Genomic DNA, 23,814 nt, shown 5'->3' with positions numbered 1-23,814 from the left:
GCAGTAATCAGTTTTTTTGGACGTGTAGTTACATTTCTCGAGCTGCATGTCAGGTTTGGTTCAGAGAGGATTTTCAGTTATACACAAAGGATCCAGTGACGTGCGGTGAGGGTCGTGACTGGTGAGGCACTGACGTCATCACATCAGATTTACAAACATATAGCTTATTCACCATTTGATTGGCAACAGTTTTTTTGTTTAACATTAACATAGTCTGAAGCAAACCTTTTAGCTCCGGTGTTGGTCTTCCTTTAATTATTATCTTCTGCTTCGATTGAAAGTCCAGTTTAGAAAATTCTTTCAGTTGAGTTATGTAATCTTCCATGTTGAACATAAGGCCAAGCAACAGGAAAAACTAACTGGCCTTGCTAACTGTTTATGGTAGCTTGCCGCCGAGGAGTCGTAGAGTCCCTGGGATCACCAGCGCCCCCTACCATGAGGCACGAGAACTGCGTGCCTCACCTAGTGTCTCTTCGCAGCAGTTTCATGATCGCTCAACACAAGAATGCATTACACACACATACAGTTGTTAATGAAAAAAACAAAAAAAAAACTGTGCATTATATACACCAGCTAAAATATAGAAATTTAGTTCATATAGTAAAAGTGTTAGAACATTTTAATAGCCACATGCAAAGGGAAAGTAATCCGGTCTCACTGCATAGCATGCCAGCACAGTTAGTAGTCATTGGCAATGACTATACTGAGCCGCACCACGGATTGCGCAATCCGTGGTGCGGCTCGCCGGGCTGGTGCCTCACCGTTCGTCTCTTAGTATTTGACCGGCAAATGCAAAAATTCAGCGATTTGAAAAAACTAATCTAAAAATGGTGTAGTTAAATGGAAAAGAACTTTAAAATACAAATCACTGAATGAATATAACCATTTAATTTATTTTTTAATTTTATATTTCCACGATGACAGGTGAGGCCGTGCCTCACCTGCCTCCCCTGACTGCACGTCACTGAAAGGATCAATGCAGAACTCTAAATCAGGCCTTATTAGATCAATAGAATGATAATTTTTGCATATAATCCAGAAAAGTTACATTTATATATCAAGCATTTAATGTGTCCCAGAGTGCCGTTTCCTTCCACTGTGTTTGCAGAAATCACATAAAAAAATACACAACAAAAACATAATCCAGATTCCTCAGCTGCTAAAAGCATTTCCTACATTTGAATATCAGCCACCATATTGTGAGCATAAACTATCACGTTTTTAATGCAACAATAGGAAGTGACATCATCTTGCTGGGAGCTGTAGTTGTTTTATTCTTGAAGTCCTCTCACAGCTCTACTGGTGCTGAAAACTAATGTTTGACTATGGCTTTCTGAATACAAGTAGGGCTGCAACTATCAGTTATTTTAGTAATCAAGTATTCAATTGATTACTCCGTCAATTAATCAAGTAATTGGATAAGAAATTATTTTTCATTTTAACAGTTCATCAGCATATTTTAACTTCCGTACTGCAGATGTTTCTCTGTTTGAAACAAACAGGGTGGATGGAGCAGCTACAAAGTTCTCTGTTCTTCATGTTGCTGATCAGGTGGTTGATAAAAACATTTTGACAGATCCCCTCTGTACTGAAAGGGGGGGCACGGAACGATTGCTAGTGCTAATGGCAGCCCCCCTTTCCCCAGTACACTGTGGTTATAGGTCTGTTCTGGTGGCTACAGCTGACATACAGAAAAAATAACAGCTGACATCCTCTGCACAACACGCGCGCACATTCAAACATGCGCACTCACAGCACAGAGAAGTGGGGGCGTGGAGAAGCATCTCAGCGATCCACTCGTGTTAAAGGGTTGTTTTTGGGTTTTTTTGTTTTTTCCAAATGACGGAAATCTGTTACAGCGATGGAGAACTAATGTGGAGGAAACGCTGAGCTGCAGAGTTGAAACGAAACATCAAAGCAACAAATTTGTGTCGAGGATTTTTAATAATAATTAAATTGCGTTACTCCAAGAATCGTTGCAGCCCTAAAACTTGCATTAAATTTTTAGTTTGTGTATCAAATACATGAAGGTTGGTATTTACCTTTCATGCTGGGATTTTTTGTTGAAATTTTCCTTTGATCTTCATTTTCCCTCTTACTTCTCTTCGTGTTGATGCCGGTTGTTATTTCAATTTATGCAGCACACGCATGACCATAGTGAGATCAAACGTACACATTGTGAATGAAACTGTCCGTGCTCTGTGGTAGATCGCAAACTGCGGTGAAATGATACAGGCGTAAGCAGCGACCTAGCCGGGGCGGAGTCTGCGAGGTGCTCCTTTGAGAGGCAGAAAAGCACAATCTTTGTTGGATTTGAATCAGTACGATTTGCATCCAATAAAAGCAAAGGTGTTAACAAATAAATTGGACAATATTCTGGGAATTTAGTGATATTTCCATAGCTGTGGTCTTGACTGGTCTTGAAATAAAATCCCGAGTCCGCAAGGTCCGAGTCCATGACAAGACCGAGACCATCAAAAAGCGGTCTCGAGACCAAGACCGATCTCGAGTACTACAACACTAGTTTATATACCACTATTTTTGTTGTTCGTGGTCTCTCTGTGCTCTCCTTCTGTCGTTAGTCTCTCCCTGAGCCTGGTTCTGCTAGAGGTTTGTTCCTGTTAAAGGACGTTTTTCCGCTCCGCTGTTAATAAGTGCTGATCATAGGAAATTATCTGCTTGTTGTGATTTTCACTCTAAAATTTTAGGTTCTTTACCTACAGTTTAAACATAAAGCAACTTGGGACAACTGTTCTTGTTAACTGGTGAAATACACTGGTGAATTGCTTCTAAATTCAGATAAAACTGAAATTCTTGTTCTCGGCCCCACAAATCTTAGAAACATGGTGTCTAACCAGATACTTACTCTGGATGGCATTACTTTGGCCTCCAGTAACACTGTGAGAAATCTTGGAGTCAATTTTGACCAGGATATGTCCTTCAATGCACATATTAAACAAATATGCAGGACCGCTTTTTTGCATTTGCGCAATATTTCTAAAATTAGAAACATCCTTTCTCAGAGTGATGCTGAAAAGCTAATTCATGCATTTATTACTTCTAGGCTGGATTATTGTAATTCATTATTATCAGGCTGTCCTAAAAGCTCCCTGAAAAGCCTTCAGCTGATCCAAAATGCTGCAGCTAGAGTACTGACAGGGACTAGAAAGAGAGAGCAGATTTCTCCCATATTGGCTTCTCTTCATTGGCTCCCTGTTAAATCTAGAATAGAATTTAAAATCCTTCTCCTCACCTACAAGGTCTTGAATAATCAGGCACCATCTTATCTCAAAGACCTCATAGTACCATATCACCCCAACAGAGCACTTCGCTCTCAGACTGCTGGCTTACTTGTGGTTCCTAGGATACTTAAGAGTAGAATGGGAGGCAGAGCCTTCAGCTTTCAGGCGCCTCTTCTGTGGAACCAGCTCCCAGCTTGGATTCAGGAGACAGACACCCTCTCTATTTTTAAGATTAGGCTTAAAACTTTCCTTTATGATAAAGCTTATAGTTAGGGCTGGATCAGGTGACCCTGAACCATCCCTTAGTTATGCTGCTATAGGCCTAGGCTGCTGGGGGGGTTCACATAATGCACTGTTTCTTTTCATTCACTTTATTTACTTTGTTTATACTCCACTCTGCATTTAATCATTAATTGATATTAATCTCTGGCTCTCTTCCACAGCATGTCTTTCTCTCCCCTCAGCCCAACCGGTCGCGGCAGATGACTGCCCCTCCCTGAGCCTGGTTCTGCTGGAGGTTTCTTCCTGTTAAAAGGGAGTTTTTCCTTTCCACTGTCGCCAAGTGCTGCTCATAGGGGGTCGTTTTTGACTGTTGGGTTTTCTCTGTATTATTGTAGGGTCTTTACCCACAATACAAAGCGCCTTGAGGCGACAGTTTGTTGTGATTTGGCGCTATATAAATAAAATTGAATTGAATTGAATTGAATACGTAAAACTGAGCTGAATGGAACACTATGCTGTAAAATTCAGTCTTTACAATAAGCTGGATGCAAAGTTGGTGCTTGATTATGTTGTTAAATCCTCTTGTGCACATTCACACAATAGTCTCTGGAGCTTGAAAAAGGCGACTGGACTTCTTTTTGTTTCCTGAAGACGTTTCACCTCTCATCCGAAAGGCTTCTTCAGTTCTCAACCAAATGGTGGAGAGACCCAGGTATTTAAACCCCTGTGGGCGTAGTCCCCTGGAGGTGGTTATGACCCTCTATTGATCATGTGCTTGAACACATGTGCCCAGGTGTGAAGGGGGCGTGGGTCATATTTAATCAGTGGTTTCAGTTGAAACCAATTTAGGACTCCGCTCCATTGTTTCCTGTGGCCTATTGAGGTCACTGGAACAAAGGTGTGAATGGGGGTTGAGACGTCTGGGAAGGGAGCTCAGGACAGCACTGTAAGCGGGGGAAAGTTGGTGACGTAATCCACCTCCTCTGTTCAATGATGGTTGTTCACAGTGGACATAGATGGCTTCTTTCACTCCTCTTTCAAACCATCTGTTTTCCCTGTCCAAAATGTGGACATTGGCATCCTCAAAAGAGTGCCCTTTTTCCTTCAGATGCAGATGTACTGCTGAATCTTGTCCTGTCGAGGTGGCTCTTCTATGTTGTGCCATTCGTTTGTGAAGAGGCTGTTTGGTTTCACCAATGTAGAGGTCCGAGCATTCTTCACTGCACTGAACAGCATACACTACATCGCTGATCTTGTGTTTGGCGGGTTTGTCCTTGGGATGAACCAGTTTTGTCTTAGGGTGTGACTTGGTTTGAAGTATACTGAGATGTCATGCTTGGAGAAAATTCTTCTGAGTTTCTCTGACAAGCCTGACACATATGGGATGACAATGTTGTTCCTCTTGTCCTTCCCATTCTCTGTAGTTTGTGTTTGGCCTTCATTCCTGTGCATCTTAGCTGATTTGATGAAGGCCCAGTTGGGGTAACCGCATGTTTTGAGGGCTTTCTTAATGTGTGTGTGTTCCTTATGCTTCCCTTCTGCCTTAGAGGGAACACTTTCCGCACGGTGTTGTAGGGTCCTGATCACCCCAAGTTTGTGTTCCAGAGGGTGGTGGGAGTCAAAGAGGAGATACTGGTCTGTGTGTGTGGGCTTCCGGTAAACTTCAATGTTGAGGCTTCCATCTTCCTCGATAAGCACCGCACAGTCCAGGAATGGTAACTTGTTATCTCTGGTGTCCTCCCTGGTAAAACGTATGTATTTATCCACTGAGTTAATGTGACGAGTGAAGGCTTCTACTTCTCGGGTTTTGATTTTGACCCAGGTGTCATCTACATATCTGTACCAGTGGCTAGGTGCCGTCCCTTTGAAAGAACCAAGAGCTTTACATTCCACTTCCTCCATGTAAAGGTTGGCTACAATGGGATGGCTGCATCTGAAGGAAAAAAAAGGGCACTCTTTTGAGGATGCCAATGTCCACATTTTGGACAGGGAAAACAGATGGTTTGAAAGAGGAGTGAAAGAAGCCATCTATGTCCACTGTGAACAACCATCATTGAACAGAGGAGGTGGATTACGTCACCAACTTTCCCCCGCTTACAGTGCTGTCCTGAGCTCCCTTCCCAGACGTCTCAACCCCCATTCACACCTTTGTTCCAGTGACCTCAATAGGCCACAGGAAACAATGGAGCGGAGTCCTAAGTTGGTTTCAACTGAAACCACTGATTAAATATGACCCACGCCCCCTTCACACCTGGGCACATGTGTTCAAGCACATGATCAATAGAGGGTCATAACCACCTCCAGGGGACTACGCCCACAGGGGTTTAAATACCTGGGTCTCTCCACCATTTGGTTGAGAACTGAAGAAGCCTTTCGGATGAGAGGTGAAACGTCTTCAAGAAACAAAAAGAAGTCCAGTCGCCTTTTTCAAGCTCCAGAGACTACTATGACCTGGATAACTGAGAATCTACACAGACATTCACACAATAATTGGACTCGTTACTGAGTTAGTCCTAAAAATTATCTTAAAACTTATGTGGAATCATAACTTGACCGTTTGGACTAATGACCACAAAACATCACCTCACTTCCTCTAAAGCAGTGGTCCCCAACCTTTTTTGAGCCGCGGACCGGTTTAGTGTTAGAAAATATTTCCACGGACCGGCTTTTAAGGTGTGGTGAATAAATACGTCAAAATAAATGATACGACCATAACCAAGTGTGATATTTTCTACGTATAATAATAAAAAACGGGAATCCACTTTGTATTCGTATGCAACTCTATCAGCAGCGTTCTCGTAATATCCCGCCTCAACATGAATAACAGGCTCTCTGCCCACAGCGCTCCCTGGTCAGCTGTTAGAGCCATGGTAAAACATGCCTTCAAAATAAGATACACCGCAAAAACAAATACAGTAGAAATCACCTCAGTCGGATTCAAATGGCCCAGTTTGGGGTCTATTATCGAATTTCGCTGCAATGGCTTCTGCTTCATCTATGAATTTGCTTCTGCAAATTTTATAATCTGAAATTTTACTCGTAAGTGCAAGTTTGTAGCTTACACTTGCCACGATTGTCCCCGGTGAAATGAACTGATATAAACACTAAAACAATTTCCAGGCGTTGTTAGTGTGTGTGTAGTTGTGCATGAACGAGCCGATGCATGGAAGTGGGCGGACAGGAGCTGAGGAGGGTTTTAGCGCTAAACTCATCCAGTTTATGCGATCACATTTAACTGGAAATTTATTACAATGGGACCAGATTTTTCATTCGAGGTAGGTGAATATCCGACGGATTTATGTGATGATTTTATTGGAATTAATGTTAGGAAAAATCAGGACCTGCAGATGCCATCCAACTAGAGCGAAAACCCGATTTGTGCGACTTCGACTTAGGTGATTTTTACTGTATAAAGCGCATGAAAAATACAACTCACCATAACACTGAATCAGTGTAAGCCCCCTGAGCTTGTTTCTGTGATACTCATTTTTGCTGGCTTCTGGTTTGACTGGGTTCGGCCGATTTCACATGGAGCGTGGCTGCAGAGCCGCGGTGTCAAGCGCTGGAGAGTCAGTTTGATGGCTGGGTCTACCTCACTGCTATCCCCGGTGTTGATAAATAAAAATGGTAAATGGACTAGTTCTTACATAGCGCTTTTCTACTCTTGTTGAGCACTCAAAAATTTAAAGAAGCGTTATGTAGGTCAACCAACCGATTTCGTTAGACAGGCCTGAAGCTTCTGGGTTTAATTTTAGCGGTGACGTATCATGTGAGCAGAAACGTCTTGACACGTCAAGAGGAAGTCATGGAGGGAAGTAACGGAGCGAATCCGCCCATTTTTCAAAATAAAATATAGTTTAGGCGCAGATAATAAGTAAAACGGAAATAATTTAAGTTATTTATTCTTTATGTGCGGCCCGGTACCAAATGTCCCACGGCCCGGTACCGGTCCACGGCCCGGGGGTTGGGGACCTCTGCTCTAAAGGACCTGTAAAAGTCTGCTCTCTTTTTATTTACAGTCTCATTGTGCCACATATAAACCTTTTTAAGCTCACTTTTTCCATCTTCTCCTCCTCTTCCTCATCACTCAGCGGTTTGGTACAGTCTGCTGTTGGATGAGAGGCGTTTCCCTCCCCGCGCAGTCCTAGATGAATTGGATCGACAGCAGCCCAGAAGTTTGTTTCTGCAAACTGGAGGTCAGAAATGTCAACGACTCGGCTTCTCTGTCCAGGTCCGAAACAACCCAGCTTAAATACAGTCACAAAGTTAAATGATTCCCATTGTGTGCGAGTGCTAAAACACAAAAATATAATCACAACAAACAGGAGACGACAGATTATGGGCGTCCCATTGTCGTTGTCCTGGAGACAGGATTGCAGAACCCAGATGAGGGGCCGGTGCTGGACCCGGATTGGCTGAGCACCCAAAAAACTGAGGTGAGACTTTGTTGTTGAGCTTCAAGCACTCACGTTTTTTTGTGCCCATCAAAAAAGTTTTAGCCGGGCGCCAGGGTGGCTCAGTGGTTGAACCAGCGACCACATATGCCGTGTGGCAGTGCTGATGGTGCAGGTTCAAGTCCTCACCTAGTTGCCATTTACTGTGTGTCAAATAAAGCTGCAAAGGGCCAAAAATCAGTAATTAAAAAAAAAAAAGTTTTAGCAAAAGGAAAATCACCGCGTTAGAAATAACCAAAAGATTCATAGATATGTCAAATACTTTCTCATAACAGATTAGGCTTTCACACATCAATTTTAAGAGGCTGCTTTGCCAAGATTTAGTTTCTTGATAGGAAGGTGATAATCTGAAAGCTTTGAATTTACTGATCAATTCATGTTGTAAGATAAGATTAATCCTCCAGGTGCCGAAATTATAAATACAAAATAGAAAAAAAATAAAATAAATATATATATATATATATGTATATATATATATATAATATTGGGGTGGGACTCGATTAAAAAAATTAATCGAATTAATTACAAGCTTTGTAATTAATTAATCGAAATTAATCGCATTTTAATCGCATTTCAATATTTGACATGAGAAATATTAATTTAAGTTTAGTTGATGAATGAATCAATATACATAAGCTTAAACTTCAAAATGTTGTTTATTTTCTCACCAGTCTACTACACAGACCAATGAAGGGTGGAAGTGCTCCTGTGATAAGCAAACTCCTGAAATTAAAGTTAAGCATCGTAACTGGATAGTTTTATTCAACATTAATGTCTCACTTGTTATAGTTATAAATTAATCATTCTCTCAGCTGTATTCCTTGATGTTGAAATGTGTTATGCTTGTTTTAACAGCTTATTTTGAATTAAAGACTTAAAATTAAACCACAAAAAGGAGAAAAAGTTCGTTCTCCGTTTAACAGCTGCTTTTACACAGCTGTGCTTCACACTCACGGTTGCTAGGCGACATGATCTAGGCAGAGGTGACGGCAGCTGATATGAAGGCTAGCTGCTCACTTCCGGCCTTTGTGGTGTTCGTGGGCTGCGAAAGACGTGGGCCGGGTCCTTCGCAGGATGCGGCCCCTAATTTGGACATTGTGCGTCGATATAATCAGTATGCCGGGAACTCGCGCACTGAGAAACGTTCCACGGTGCAAAGTGCGATTAAAATGCGTTAAAATTTTTAACGCGTTAATTTCCCCATAATTAATTAATCGAAATTGACGCGTTAAAGTCCCACCCCTAATATATATATATATATATATATATATATATATAGACACACACACACACACAGAGGCTTGCAAAAGTATTCACACCCCTTGAGCTTTTCCATTACAGCCACAAACATAAATATATTTCACTGGAATTTAATGTGAAAGACCAACACAAAGTGGTTACAATTGTGAAGTGGAAAGAAAATTATACATGATTCAAAACATTTTTTACAAATAAAAAACTGAAAAGTGCGGCGTGCAAAAGTATTGAGCTCCCTTTTCTCTGAGTGCAACCAGTTGCATTCAGAAGTTGCCTGATGACTGCTTATGACTAAAAAGAGTCCACCTGTGTGTAATCTAACCTCAGTACAAATACAGCTGCTCTGTGACGGCCTCAGAGGTTGGTTAAGAGAATATTGGGGAGTAAACAGCATCATGAAGTCCAAAGAACACAGCAGACAGGTCAGGAAGAAGGTTGTAGAGAAGTTTAAAGCAGGCTTAGGCTATAAAAAGATTTCCCAAGCTTTGAACATCTCACGGAGCGCTGTTCAATCCATTATCTGGAAATGGAGAGAATGGCACAACTGTAAACCTACCAAGACAAGGCCGTCCACCTAAACTTACAGGCCGAACAAGGAGAGCCCTGATCAGAGATGCAGCCAAGAGGCCCATGGTGACTCTGGACCAAATGCAGAGATCCACAGCTCAGGTGGGGGAATCTGTCCACAGGACAACTATTAGTCGTGCACTGCACAAATGTGGTCCTTATGGAAGAGTGGAAGAAGAAAGCCATTGTTAAAAGAAAACCATAAAAAGTCCCGTTTGCAGTTTGTCAGAAGCCATGTTGGAGACACAGCAAACATGTGAAACAAGGTGCTTTGGTCACATGAGGCCAAAATTAAACTTTTTGGCCAAAATGCAAAACGCTATGTGTGGCAGAGAATTAACACTGCACATCACTCTGAACACACCATCCCCACTGTCACATATGGTGGTGGCAGCGGCATCATGCTCTGGGGCTGCTTCTCTTCAGCAGGGACAGGGAAGTTGGTCAGAGTTGATGGGAAGATGGATGGAGCCAAATACAGGAAGAAAACCTGTTGGAGTCTGCTAAAGACTTGAGACTGGGGCGGAGGTTCACCTTCCAGCAGGACAACGACCCTAAACATAAAGCAGGGCTACAATGGAACGGTTTCAAACCAAACATATTCATGTGTTAGAACGGCCCAGTCAAAGTCCAGACCTAAACCCAATCCAGAGTTTGTGGCAAGATCTGAAAACTGCTGTTCACAAACACTCTCCATCTAATCTGACTGAGCTCGAGCTGTTTTACAAAGAAGAATGGGCAAAAATTTCAGTCACTAGATGTTCAAAGCTGGTGGAGACAAACCCTAAAAGACCTGCAGCTGTAACTGCAGCAAAAGGTGGTTCCACAAAGTATTGACTCAGGGGGGCTCAATACTTTTGCACACCACACTGTTCAGTTTTTTATTTGTAAGAAATGTTTTGGATCATGTATAATTTTCTTTCCACTTCACAATTGTAACCACTTTGTGTTGGTCTTTCACATTAAATTCCAGTGAAATATATTTATGTTTGTGGTTGTAATGTGACAAAATATGGAAAAGTTCAAGGGGTGTGAATACTTTTGCAAGCCACTGTGTGTGTGTGTGTGTCTATATATATATATATATATATATATATATATATATATATATATATATATATATATATATATATATTAGGGGTGGGACTTTAACGCGTCAATTTCGATTAATTAATTATGGGGAAATTAACGCGTTAAAAATTTTAACGCATTTTAATCGCACTTTGCACCGTGGAACGTTTCTCAGTGCGCGAGTTCCCGGCATACAGATTATATCGATGCACAATGTCCAAATTAGGGGCCGCATCCTGCGAAGGACCCGGCCCACGTCTTTCGCAGCCCACGAACACCACAAAGGCCGGAAGTGAGCAGCTAGCCTTCATATCAGCTGCCGTCACCTCTGCGTAGCTCATGTCGCCTAGCAACCGTGAGTGCGAAGCACAGCTGTGTAAAAGCAGCTGTTAAACGGAGAACGAACTTTTTCTCCTTTTTGTGGTTTAATTTTAAGTCTTTAATTCAAAATAAGCTGTTAAAACAAGCAGAACACATTTCAACATCAAGGAATACAGCTGAGAGAATGATTAATTTATAACTATAACAAGTGAGACATTAATGTTGAATAAAACTATCCAGTTGTGATGCTTAACTTTAATTTCAGGTGTTTGCTTATCACAGGAGCACTTCCACCCTTCATTGGTCTGTGTAGTAGACTGGTGGGAAAATAAACAAAATTTTGAAGTTTAAGCTTATGTATATTGATTCATTCATCAACTAAACTTAAATTAATATTTCTCATGTCAAATATTGAAATGCGATTAAAATGCGATTAATTTCGATTAATTAATTACAAAGCTTGTAATTAATTCGAATAATTTTTTTAATCGAGTCCCACCCCTAATATATATATATATATATATATATATATAATATGTGTGTGTAAAAATAAGGATCTGGTATTTACAGTGAAAAAGGCAAAAAACTGAGCGCAGCAACTAAGTGGAGTTTTAAACCTCACCCGTGGTTGTGATTTCAGGGTAACGACCCAAAGAATGAGGTCATGGATACCAGAAGTTGAACTAAGTTTTCTCTGAAGGGTGAGGAGTTCAAAGTTGCTTCTCCTTTGTGTCAAAAGGAGCCAGCTGAGGTAGTTTGGACAGCTTTCCTGGGTACCTCCTTTGAAGGTTTCGTGGACACAACAAACTGGAAGGAGACCTTGGGGTAGACCCAAACTTGCTGGAGAGATTATATATTTCATCTGGTCTGGAGGAGCCTCAGAATTCCCCAGGAGGAAATAGAAAAAGTTGCCAGGAACGCCCGGAATCCTGTTCAGCTAGCTGACACCATAAAGAAACTTTGGATAAGCTGAGGAGAAGGTACAGATGGAATGGGGATATCAGTTTGTTAGATGGTCTGTGACTTTTATGTAATCAGATAAAGGATTAATAAGTTAGTTTTGGAAGTTCTAGTTGTCTGGGGTCTTCTTCAAGGTCAGAATACCAAAATACCTCACCTAGGAGGAATCTTGCCCTTATACCAGAACCAGCTAAGCCTGGCTCCTTGTTGTAGAGGAGGAGCAGCTCCTGTTTGTCTGTTATTTGTTCAGTCACCACCACCAGCTCACCATAAATGAGGGTAAGAACAACATCATCACGACTGCAGACACTACACCAATTCTTCTGCCATTCCCTACTTCAATCTTCCCTCACTCGTGAACAAGACCCTTCGATACTTGCTACCCCCAAGGGATGAGTTCAATTTCTGCCCATCCTCCACCATTCCTCAAAGTGCAAAAGCTGTGATTTTGAAACCACTGAGGCTTACAGCTTCCATTTTTTGACTGTGCCGAGAAATTCTGTCCAGTTTGTGCCACAGGGAAGCCCTGGTGGTGTCCAAAGTAAACTACAACTGCCAACAATGTGGACCGAGCCCTCACACAGTACAGGTGTATGGAGAGAAATGTGATAATAATCTTTTCTTGCCATAGCTTCACTTCTGGAATGGATGTGAACAGGAAGACACCTGCGTTCCTGACCTCACCCTCCACAGTCACACTGACCTCATGAACGTTCAGTGAGTAACCTGGTCTTTACTAAACTAAACCCTCACATGTATCAGAATTAATTATTAAGAGACTGGTAATAATTTCTGCATTTCACCTGAAGGCAGTTCTGCAGTTCGAGCAAACGGGCTGCCAGCTCCCTCTGCAGCCACCAGGGTGTGCCTGAGGAACAGCCATTTGTTGTGGAGTCTGGGCGAAGGAGGATGGTGGTGTTTGCTCGACTAGAGAACCAAGGAGAGAATGCATATGGAGCTGCCATCCACATCTCCACCTCCTACAACCTGATCTTCTCCAGCCTCTTAGTGAAGGTACTCAAACTTTCTGTTTTCAGCCCTAAAAGTCAGTCCATGGTGGATTTATGCTGTGCCTTCTCTTCCCTCAGGACCAATCAGATATCCAGATTGAGTGCTCCTCTGAGGACAGACTGGCCACCCAGAGAAGCTGCAACATCAGCGCTCCGTTCATAAAGTCGCTTTCCCAGGTAGGGCACGGCCATTTTCATTCAAATGATGATTTTCAGGATAAAACCAAGCATCAACCTCAAACCCAGCTACTGACACTCTGTCAGGAAAGATTACAGCACTGAACAAAGTAGTCCTGGTTATGAGTTTGCCCTGTTCAAACGGCCCTCATCCCAGGCAGGTTTTGTGTGATGGAGCTTCTTTCTGAATATGTGTACAGGTTTTAACATCACAGATAGACAAGTTATTAGCCCATCATATCGCTGTTCTACAGCCAGACTAATAACAGTGGTTATATGGAGCAGGAATCTGCTGCCAATGATAGCCACTGACTAAAATCCTTCATTACCTTTTAATGAGTGTCCCTGCAAACGTGATTGTGATCCCCAGCCCTTGCTGTGAAAAGCCTCAGGGCAGCTGTCTGAATAAAGTCCAGACTGTGGTGGAGCTCATTTCCGGCTTCCTCTTTAAAAGGCTCTGGCTGCTGGATGAGGGGAGATGTAGCTGGGGGGAAAACGTTCAGCCCGAGATGCCGAGGAAAATAAAAAACAGGAAAACAAGAAGCTTTACATGATGATGTGATGGAGCGAACATTTTAAGTGTTCTGACTCTTAAAATGTTCTCATTAAGAACATCAACCTGGGAAAGGAGACAATTAAATGTTTTTATCCTGCAGATTAGATTTGAAAGGACAAGCATGCACCTCCTCTCTTACTGTCCAGGTAACTTTCCGTGTGGAGTTTGAGTTCAGCCACTCCATCTTCCTGGATCACGTACGAGTCATCATGATAACTACCAGGTAAGACACTGAACATTTGTAATGTGATGTCCTTGATTGTCAAAACTTTAGACAGCAGTTTTAAAAGAAAGAACAACAACTACATCCTGTGACTGCATAGGGGTGGGATTAGGGTCATCACTGGTGATGAGGTTGACACTGCTCTGTTCTGGGACCTCCCCACTGGGAGACACAGAGCGCCTCACAGAACAACAGATGTGATGTGAAAAGATTTGAAAAAGGAGAACACTGATGGAGGTGGGTTGCAGACCTACTTACAGCAGCAGTAGCAGCTGTGGACAGGCCAAAGCGGAGTAAATATCAGATTCATCAATATGGCATGTAGAAGAGTGATCAGCTAATGTGGGGTGCTACAGAGATCAGCTGAGCTTCTGGGACTGTGGGTAAGCTCAACACTCAATTGTAGGAATGAAAATGAAGCTTGTGCAGCTGATCAGTCAGCGGTGCAGATAATTCCAACAAGGAATGGATAGTAGGGTCCCCCCTGGATGAGCTGGGGAGAGGGAGGTCTGGGCTTCTTTGCTTAGGCTACTGCCCCTGTGACCCAGCTAAGTGGAAGAAAATGAACGGATGGATGGATGTTCCCAGAGGTTGGGAAGTGATTAACCTTTGGAGTCTATTTACATCTGTATTTAGGAATTTCTGGAAGGTTTCTTTCCTGCTGCAAGATAGGATAACTTTAGAAATTTTCACAAGAGACGAGGAAAATGAAATACACATGGGTGACATCGTACTGATGATCTCAAAAACTATCGCAGATGAATCTGGACTCAAATCCAGGGACTCGTGCGTGGTGTGGAGGCATCATTGTTCTGTGGCAGCTTCCTAAACCAGAGTTATGACAATAAAAACTTTATTAAAGAAAATGATAAAATTTCTAAATGCTTCTTTGAAAGTGGAAAACTGACTGAGCTGATCTGAGGAGAAGCTCAGTCCATAGCATTGGAATCAATAAAATAAATGAAGGACTTAGTTCCTCCATTTATCGTCCCCATCCCCATCCCCAAGAAGAACACTATCAGAGGTTTGAATGACTACAGGCCAGTAGCACTCACACCAATTGTTATGAAGTGCTTTGAAAAGCTTGTCCGGGCTCACGTCATCTCCAGTCTCTCCCCCAGACTAGACCCCCACCAGTTTGCCTACAGAGCCAACCGGTCCACAGAGGACGCCATTGCCACGGCCCTCCACTCTGCCTTCTCTCACCTGGAGCAGGGGGGGAACTACGCTCGGCTGCTCTTTGTGGACTTCAGCTCGGCGTTTAACACCATCCTTCCTGGCAGACTGGTGACTAAACTGTCAGATCTGGGGATACCACGCTCCACCTGTCTTTGGATCAAGGACTTCCTGACAGACCGTTCCCAGAGGGTAAGAGTAGGTCCCCACCTCTCTTCAGCCATCAGCCTCAGCACCGGCTCTCCACAGGGCTGTGTGCTGAGTCCCCTACTCTTCACCCTCTACACACATGACTGCACCTCCATACATGCCAGTAACTGCATCATTAAGTTTGCGGATGACACCACTGTGGTGGGGCTCATATCAGGCGGGGATGAGTCAGCATACCGGGACGAGGTGCAGCGGCTGTCAAGGTGGTGCAGTGAGAATAACTTGATCCTGAACACCACTAAGACAAAGGAGATGGTAGTAGACTTTAGGAGGACAACACATGTCATTCAACCTCTGTTCATCGAGGGGGATGAAGTGGAGCTGGTTTCAGATTTTAGGTTCCTGGGAGTACATCTGCAGGATGATTTGACCTGGAGTATCAATACGACCAGCATTGTCAGGAAGGCCCAACAGAGACTGCATTTCCTGAGGGTTCTTAGGAGCAACCATCTGACCCAGAATCTGCTGGTGTCCTTCTACCGTTGCTGTGTAGAGAGCATCCTGACCTACTGTCTGTGCGTGTGGTTCAACAGCTGCACAGCAGCAGACAGGAAAACACTCCAGCGAATCATCAACACGGCTCAAAAGATCATAGGCTGTCCCCTGCCCTCCCTCCAGGAACTGTTCAATGCCCGCTGCCAGAGGAGGGCACAGAACATCCTCCAGGACCCCTCACACCCTGGACACTCCTTGTTTCAGCTACTGCCATCAGGCAGACGTTTCAGGACAATGAAGGCCAGAACAAACAGACTGAGGAACAGCTTTTATGCCAGGGCTATCATTGAACTGAACTCTGTGTGGTTTGGACAGTGATGTGGGGTGGTAGTGCTGACTGTGTGCGTGCGTTGGTGTGTATTGGGGCTAGATTCGTCTGTTAATTTACTATTGTGCACTGTATTTTAGTAATCATTTTTATCACTCATATTTTTATTATTTTATTATTTATTGTCTGAGGCACCTAGAAAGGAATGCATTTTAAATTTCGTTGTGCAACTTCTGTGTACAATGACAATAAAGATTCTGATTCTGATTCTTTGGGAGGTGTGAACACAAGGATGCATGGTGGGAAAAGTACCTTTCGCTCTTTCTTATCCTCGACTAATTTTAAACTTTTTTTTTGGTTAAAGTTTCATAAAATGTTCTTTCAATTGTGCATATCTGTGTGTTACTCAGCGAGGGGGATGAGGGATACCCGGATGACAACATCAATGACATCTTCCTGCCTCTGAAATACCAAACCGAGCTCCTCTTCACCAGGTGGGTGAAGATTTTATGCTTTTTGTGATTTTAAAGTTAAACCAAAACAAGTTGCATGTGTGCTTTAAGAAGAGTTCAGATGTGTCTGCAAATATGTTCTCTAACATTCCTTCCTTCCCCTGACAGAGACCCGAACTCTCCTCATTTTATAATCAGGGCTGACTCCTCCTCCTTTTCCTCCTGGGACCAATCAGACAGCAGCACTCCAACCTTCAACCTCTCTTATTACGTGAGTGAAACAAACACAGGAAATCCAGAAGGTTTTTGTGTTTTGAGTGTGTTTTTGCATAAAGTTATGTCAAAAAGTACTATTTCCTTTTAATGATTTCATATCCTCTCTAATAAAAAATGATGTTCTGACGCTGCCGTGTTTTCATTCACAAGCAGATTCAGAACCTGGGCCTCTTCTCAGTGCAGGACGTCCTGTTCAGGGCTGATCTCTGGTCTGTGACCATGAAAGGAAACCAGCTGGTGAACATTACAGACTACAGCATCGAGCAGGTGACGGAGAAAATCTTTAGATCGCGGTAATCATTGGTGTTGCCGGGTAGTGCTGCATCGACTGCTGCAGAAACACCAAAACAATGGCTCTCCTGAATGAGCCTTCCTCATACTTTTTAAAGCCCCATAAAAATAAATGACCAATCTTTGCATCTTTAAAGTGCTGCCAAGCCCTCAGTTTTCACTGTGGAGGCATCATCTGAGACCTGTGTTCTTTGTTCTTCAGACGCCAAGCACCTTTTGAAACTTGAGGACTTCTTTTTTCCCTGTTTTATGATCAAGTTTTTTTTTTTTGGCCACAGCAGCTTTTTGTGACAGTGGAGAGAGACAGGAAACGGGGGAAAGATACAGGGGAAGACACGCGGGCAAATCGGCGACAGGCCGGGACGCAAACCCGCGCCGCGGCGTGTATGTGGTCGCCGGCTTTACCACTAAGCCACCCAGGCGCTCCACGGTCATGTTTTTGACACAAGGAACACACACAAAAAAGATCCCAGTTTTGCAGGGCAATTCACTGGGATGAAACAGGAGTTACAAATAAACTGGTATGACATGAGTGAGCTACTCTGTGTGCTGACATGCCTTTTTAGCCCAAATTCCTTCAAGGATTTTTATTTTAAGCCAGCATGAGTGTTGTTTGGTGCCTCACCCTCACATAAGACCAGATTCTCTTTAAGTTTTATATTCTAATATCATTCCTCAAAAACACTGAGGACAAATCTTTAGTGTTTATATATTTATGCTGCTACAGGTTTCTAGTTTTAACCGAGTCCTGCTCTTCCTTGCAGCAGGTAGCAGGATCCCACTGCACACTGCCTCATCTTAGAACAAGCAGTCCTGCCACACCTGAGGACCTAACTCACCTGTCACAGCTGGTAAGCCTAAAAGAGCCCCTTCGATTCATGAGTTTTATGTGTGTACTGAATGTTGTGCATTTGTGTTGTGTTTGCAGAACCAGAGTAACAGCCTGAGCATGGCGGTGCAGTGCAGACTGAACCTGCCGCCCTCCCGAGAGGTGAAGGTGACGCTCAGAGGAAGCCTTCAGCTCACTGATCTGCTCGCCGTGAGTCACTCCACATCCAGTTGTCATAAAACAAGACAAAGATCAGGAGACAGGAAGTCATGTCTAATCAGAAACATGCTCACTGAGGAGACTCTGAGCCTCAGAGAGCAGAGAAGAAGCTCAGATTTACCTCTGAGAAACCACATGTGGCGCTCACATGAAAACTACATGTTTAACTCTTTCAGGTAAACTTTAAGTCTCTGGAGCTGCTGACCGCTGCCTCGATCCAGCTGGAAGCGTCCAGTCCCTTTTTCCTCCAGGAGGACCGACCTGTCAGACAGGTGAGACCATCAACATCACTCCTCATGGAGGTCAGCATGGAGGCGAGGAACAGGAAAGATGTGGTCTAATATTAAAAAGTCTGTATCTATAAATAGAATTCTAGGACCTGAACAAAACAAACATGCTGTGATGCATCACATCCTTACTATGTAGGGTAGTAAGGATATGAAATTATAGATTATGAGAAGGGTTTTCTCCCTCCTCTGAGAGGTTTCAGGTCCCCAAACTTTTGATAACCCTGCTCTAAATGAAGGCTCTTCAGTCAGAAGTTACACTTCAGATTAGAGCTGAACAAAACCAGAAAAAAGATGAGAAATCAGGCCCTGCTCAGCAGGTCACACTGGGTAAACTTTTTTCCAGAATCTTTGATCTAAATCTGAACAATCTGCCAGCTTTCAAACCGACCGCAAAGTTCATGCCAACATTTAAAATCACCTGATCAGCAGAGCTGCACCTGAAACGGCCAAAAACACACCTGATCTGATATACCCTCGTCACCCTGATGCACCTTCCTGTACTGTAACTGTAAACACTGACATACACTCAGTAATTCAGCTGAAATGATTTTAATCACTGAGTTTCTGTCATTTATTGATTAACTTTTAATCTGCAGACACACTGACAGCATCACAGAGCTGTGCTGCCACCTGCTGTCAGGAACCATAATTACAGTTTTGCTTCATATCCAACAAATATTTCCTTTAATCATAAATTGACCACATGGAATATGAAGGACCAAAGATGCCAAAATCAAAAACGAATTAATCAATAAATAAATAATAATTTTTTTCCTTACAATTTCAGTTTTATTTACTGTTTTCTTTATTGTTGTATTTAATTCATTCATCTCTATTTATTTCTGCAAAGTTTTTCTTCATACATTTATTTTCCTCTTTGTTATGTGTATATGGGGATCACCGTGCTGCTGAGTGAACTTTTAATTCACTTTTATAAAAGTAGAGTTGGACAAAAACACCTGACAACTTCTGCATTTTGAAGCATCACCATTCATTGAATTATATCAAAAACTTGTTTAAAGCTAAAAATTATTCATTAGGCAAATAAAAATTTTTATTCCTGTTTCATACCCAAATGTGAGCTGGCACACTGGAGCCCTTAACACTGGGTGGTAGTCTGATAAATATGTTAAGAACTATACAGGGTTCTAGCCAGAAAAAAAATTCATCCCGGTGTGTGTCTGTTTTAGCTTGCTAAACCTAATTAGCTTGCTAAATTTAATCTTGTCTGGCAGGTTTTGCAATCAGAATTATGATCTGAATGCACTGTTGTGCCAAACATATTTGCTCTTCCAAGATGAGCCCTATAGATTCTCTATATGAGCCTCTTGTTAGTGTTTTTACCTTAATTTATTTATTTGTGTTATTTTTCTCATAAATATATCTGTATTGTAGCAATGCCAGAGTTGACAGGATGGGAAAAAAGCAAGAAAGAAAAAAGAAAAAAAGAGAACAGAGAACAAGTAGAAAATCACAATGGTTCATCAACTGCTGCAGCTGTAAAAAAAAAAAAAAAAAAAAGGAAAGGAAAAAAGAAAAAGAACATACAAAAAACAAACAGCACTTGTAAAAACCAAACAAAGCATGGCTACACAAACCAACAAGGGGAAACCCTGGCCCTCCTCAACTCTGTGCATGGTGGCAAGGCACAACAAGCCCCAGACACAGTCCAACTATGCATACGCATACATACCAACACACAAACATTCACCCACCCATATACAGAGATCGGAACAATTGTACAAAGTCACAAACACAAACTCATCTACATCCACCCACCATCTGAAGCAGGGGCGAATGACACCCCCTCAGGGCCTGCAGCGACCGCAGGATGCTGCCAGCCAGGCCCCCGAAGCAACATCTGACTCCCACCCTGGGTGAGGTGTAGGAAATGGGGGTGTATGATGACTTGCCCATCGCTCCCTCTCCTCTAACTTGTCAGTGATGAGTACATGTATTTGTGCATGTGAATGTATGAGGTGTATAGCTGTGTGTGGCGCTAGGGTGCTGGTAGCCCTTTGTGACCGACTGGAGCGCTGGCACTCCCAATTGCGTAACTGTTTTTAAATGCCCATAGTATTGCAACCACATATGAATGAGCAATAATTCTTTTTGCATCTTTTTACATATCATGCATTCAACGTGTCCCAGAGCGCTGTATCCTTCCTCTAACAGCTCCTGGGATTTTAATAGGAAGCTCAAAATTGTCCTTTGAGTGCCCTTTTGCCTCCTCTTCCTCCTCGGTTTCACACTGGTCACCATTTTGCTTTCTGTAGCCCTTTGAAATCAAGGGTGAACAGGATTGTCACGAGATCGTGCCTGCAATTTGTGAACGACACTTGCCGTGCCTGGTGGAGAAACAATACTTAGAGTGCAGTGATCTAGCCAGAGGTATAAAAATATCAGTCTGTATGGGTGATGGGGCAGAGTGCACGAGGCGTGCGCCTACTTGCTAATTGCAGTAATAGCGAAGAGTTCCAAGAGCTAACCGGTGAAATTCTCAGCCCAGCACAAGACGACCTCAGCATGGCGCAGCGAAAGGCGATCAACCACTGGCTAGAATCCTGCTATTATTTTTTTTAAACTTACATTTCATCTTTAAAAGGATGTTTAGTTACTTGTTTTAAATTTTCAGTGTACGTAAAACACTGCAACACACTGGTTTTATGTAGTAGTAAACTACTTTGACGCATTACAACCACCAACTCCAACAATAATCTTAATAAAAAGCAGGTTTGAAGCTACAAATTTAAATGAGATGAACTCAGTTATTTTGTGATGATTGTGTTTTGTGTTGTAACTGCAGATAATGCTGGATCTGAGGAAGGAGGAGGATCACTCCATCCCCATCTGGATTATAGTGGGAAGCTCACTGGGAGGTTTGCTGCTGCTGGCCTTACTGGTCCTCGCTCTGTGGAAGGTAAAAAAACAGAAAACACATACAGAGCCTCAAATGTCGTTGAATAATCACCAATCACTAAATTATTACTTTGTTAAATACCTCAGAAAGACTGGAATTAGTGATATAATAGCTTCAAAGAATTAATAAATCATGGAGGTCAGCGGACATGTACTCCAAAAATAAACTTTTAATTTCTGGGCTCAGTAGTAGGATAAGTAGTAACTTAATGAAAAAATAGGACATTTTTTAAGATTTTAAAATCAGGTGAAAAATACAGAAATACATTTTCAGCTCTGTCCTGCAATGAATCTGGATAAAATGAGATCCTGATTACTTTAGAGCGGAATCTGTCACCACAAAGTTGTTATAAACCATAAATCTCTCACCATTTCTCTTCAGCTCGGCTTCTTTAACAGACGGAGAAGAAAGGAGGAAGAGAAGCAGCCTGTTACCAATGGGAGGGCAGCACAGGAGCTATAATGTGGCTGACATCATCACCACAATATTCTGGGGGTCTTCGTGGACCTGTGAAGTCATAAATTGATGTTCATGATGACTTTTAACCTGAAAGACACAGAGAAAATCTGATGACCTCACAAGGGTCACCTGAATGCATCACCACCTGTCACTCAGGGACTGCGAAGCCTCACCTTAACCCATCTTCCACCTGCTCCCTGTCACCAAGTCCACATGATGTGCGACTGTGCCATGTGAGAAAAAGAAACTCTGCCCATTGATCCTCTCCACAGACTGTATGTAAAAGATGGAGCCCCATTTTTGAAGCCTCAAACTGATGGATTTGTAAACTAAATGTGATGAGCGAGTGAGTGATGGGTGGATCTGTTAGAAAAATAGAGGATCCGGCATGCTCATATGGTAACAACTTGTCAATCACACAATAAATCCTCCCCCACTTTCTACTCCTTTTCCTGATTGGACCATAATTTCCAAAATGAACATAATTTCAGAGTACCTGAAAGCAGCAACTGAGACCATCAGGAAAGAGTTTAATGAGCTCAGAGATCAGGTGGGCAGGAAGCTCATTTTCTCAGAGACTTCTATACAATCAGATCTTAGATGAGTCGGCCCCTGCTGGTCATTACAAATATTTAGATTTAAGGTTCTTCAGCATTGGCTACTTCCAACTTTTATGCAAAAACTACACAGGTGACACCAGAGGCCTCATGATGAAGCAAAGCTGAGGAGGCTTTAATGTTAACAATGGTGAGTGATGGAATCAACATTTAAAGATGATTCAGTCTGTAAATAAAACAGTTCAAATCAAACCGACTCACCATGTTTGGATCGAGCGGAAACTGATGGGGCAGAAAGAAAACAAGGCAAAACTACCTAACATTTGGCTGAGTTTATCCTTTTTAAAACTGTAAATACATCTTATTAAGTCTTTGTATTGTAGCTGATGCACTTTTGTTTTATAAAGTCAAACTTGAACTTCTGTAAATATTCACACGTATGATGAATGAGGACAGAGGTGTTACTGTCTCATAAGTTTCTGGACTGCCGCTCCGCCTGTCGTGTTACTCTTGGAATAAAGATGAGAAATGTAAAGGGTGTGTGTCACGTCATTCCTAAAAGCCATGTTTGGTCATGTTTACACTATTTTGCCCAAAGGATTCGCTCGTCTGCCTTCACATGCTTGTGAACTTGAGTGACATCCCATTTTTAACCTCCTGAGACCCTGCATCCACATATGGGGACATTACATTTTGGCTTTGCCGCACCTTATACTTCAGTCTGCTCAATAGTGTTTTATACTTTAAGTCATGTTGTTTTCGTTGTGTTATGCTATAAAATAATCCCATTGTCACATCTGAGGACATTTTTTTTCACAAAAATACGTAATAACCATGTAACAAAATACAACTTCCTGTTCAAAGAGAAAGCTTAGTTTATATCAGGTCCATCTAATCACAAATATCTAGGAGAAATTAAAAATGCATCTTAAACAGGAGCTCGGGTCTCAGGAGGTTAATCCATAGGGTTTAATATGATGACTGAAGAAGAAATACAGTCAGACAGGTTTTGCTGATATCGCTTATGTACGTCCATGTATAGCAAAATAAAAGTTTATATGTTTTATATGTTTATATGTTTTCTTATTACATCTGCCTTGGTAGTCTTTAATGTCATTAATGCATGTGAACATTCACTGAACATTTATGGCAGCATTCATGGGATGCTGTCTGAATGTTCAATGCTAGCTGGGAAGCCACTGCACAGAAGAGGATGATGGTGTGGCAGACTTTTTTTTTTTTTTTACAGTGAATTAGACTGAAAACTGAGTATGCTTTTCAATGAAAATAATGCTTGTGGTGTCACCAAAAT

At 42.3% G+C, this 23,814-nt stretch overlaps 1 protein-coding gene across 2 annotated transcripts in view; it reads left to right on the top strand.

Moving 5' to 3' along the window:
* Positions 1–23,170, top strand: part of LOC115782331 (integrin alpha-11-like) — a 90,204-nt gene extending 67,034 nt beyond the window's left edge. The window contains exons 17-30 of one of the 2 annotated variants that reach the window (XM_030732453.1): positions 7,556–7,695; positions 7,790–7,900; positions 12,726–12,811; positions 12,904–13,108; positions 13,183–13,281; positions 13,984–14,060; positions 16,620–16,703; positions 16,830–16,932; positions 17,091–17,204; positions 17,996–18,079; positions 18,157–18,267; positions 18,453–18,548; positions 21,373–21,486; positions 21,868–23,170. In XM_030732453.1, coding sequence (XP_030588313.1) covers positions 7,556–7,695; positions 7,790–7,900; positions 12,726–12,811; positions 12,904–13,108; positions 13,183–13,281; positions 13,984–14,060; positions 16,620–16,703; positions 16,830–16,932; positions 17,091–17,204; positions 17,996–18,079; positions 18,157–18,267; positions 18,453–18,548; positions 21,373–21,486; positions 21,868–21,948 — 1,505 coding nt within the window. In that variant the 3' untranslated portion in view covers positions 21,949–23,170. Of the gene's footprint in view, positions 1–7,555; positions 7,696–7,789; positions 7,901–12,725; positions 12,812–12,903; positions 13,109–13,182; positions 13,282–13,983; positions 14,061–16,619; positions 16,704–16,829; positions 16,933–17,090; positions 17,205–17,992; positions 18,080–18,156; positions 18,268–18,452; positions 18,549–21,372; positions 21,487–21,867 lie in introns of both variants that reach the window. The other variant, XM_030732452.1, reaches the window with a different exon arrangement.
* Positions 23,171–23,814: the final 644 nt, after the last annotated feature.

Source organism: Archocentrus centrarchus, chromosome 6 (genome assembly GCF_007364275.1).
Source record: "Archocentrus centrarchus isolate MPI-CPG fArcCen1 chromosome 6, fArcCen1, whole genome shotgun sequence".
NCBI classification, from domain to species: Eukaryota; Metazoa; Chordata; class Actinopteri; order Cichliformes; family Cichlidae; genus Archocentrus; species Archocentrus centrarchus.
This window is presented reverse-complemented; position numbering and strand designations above follow the sequence as displayed.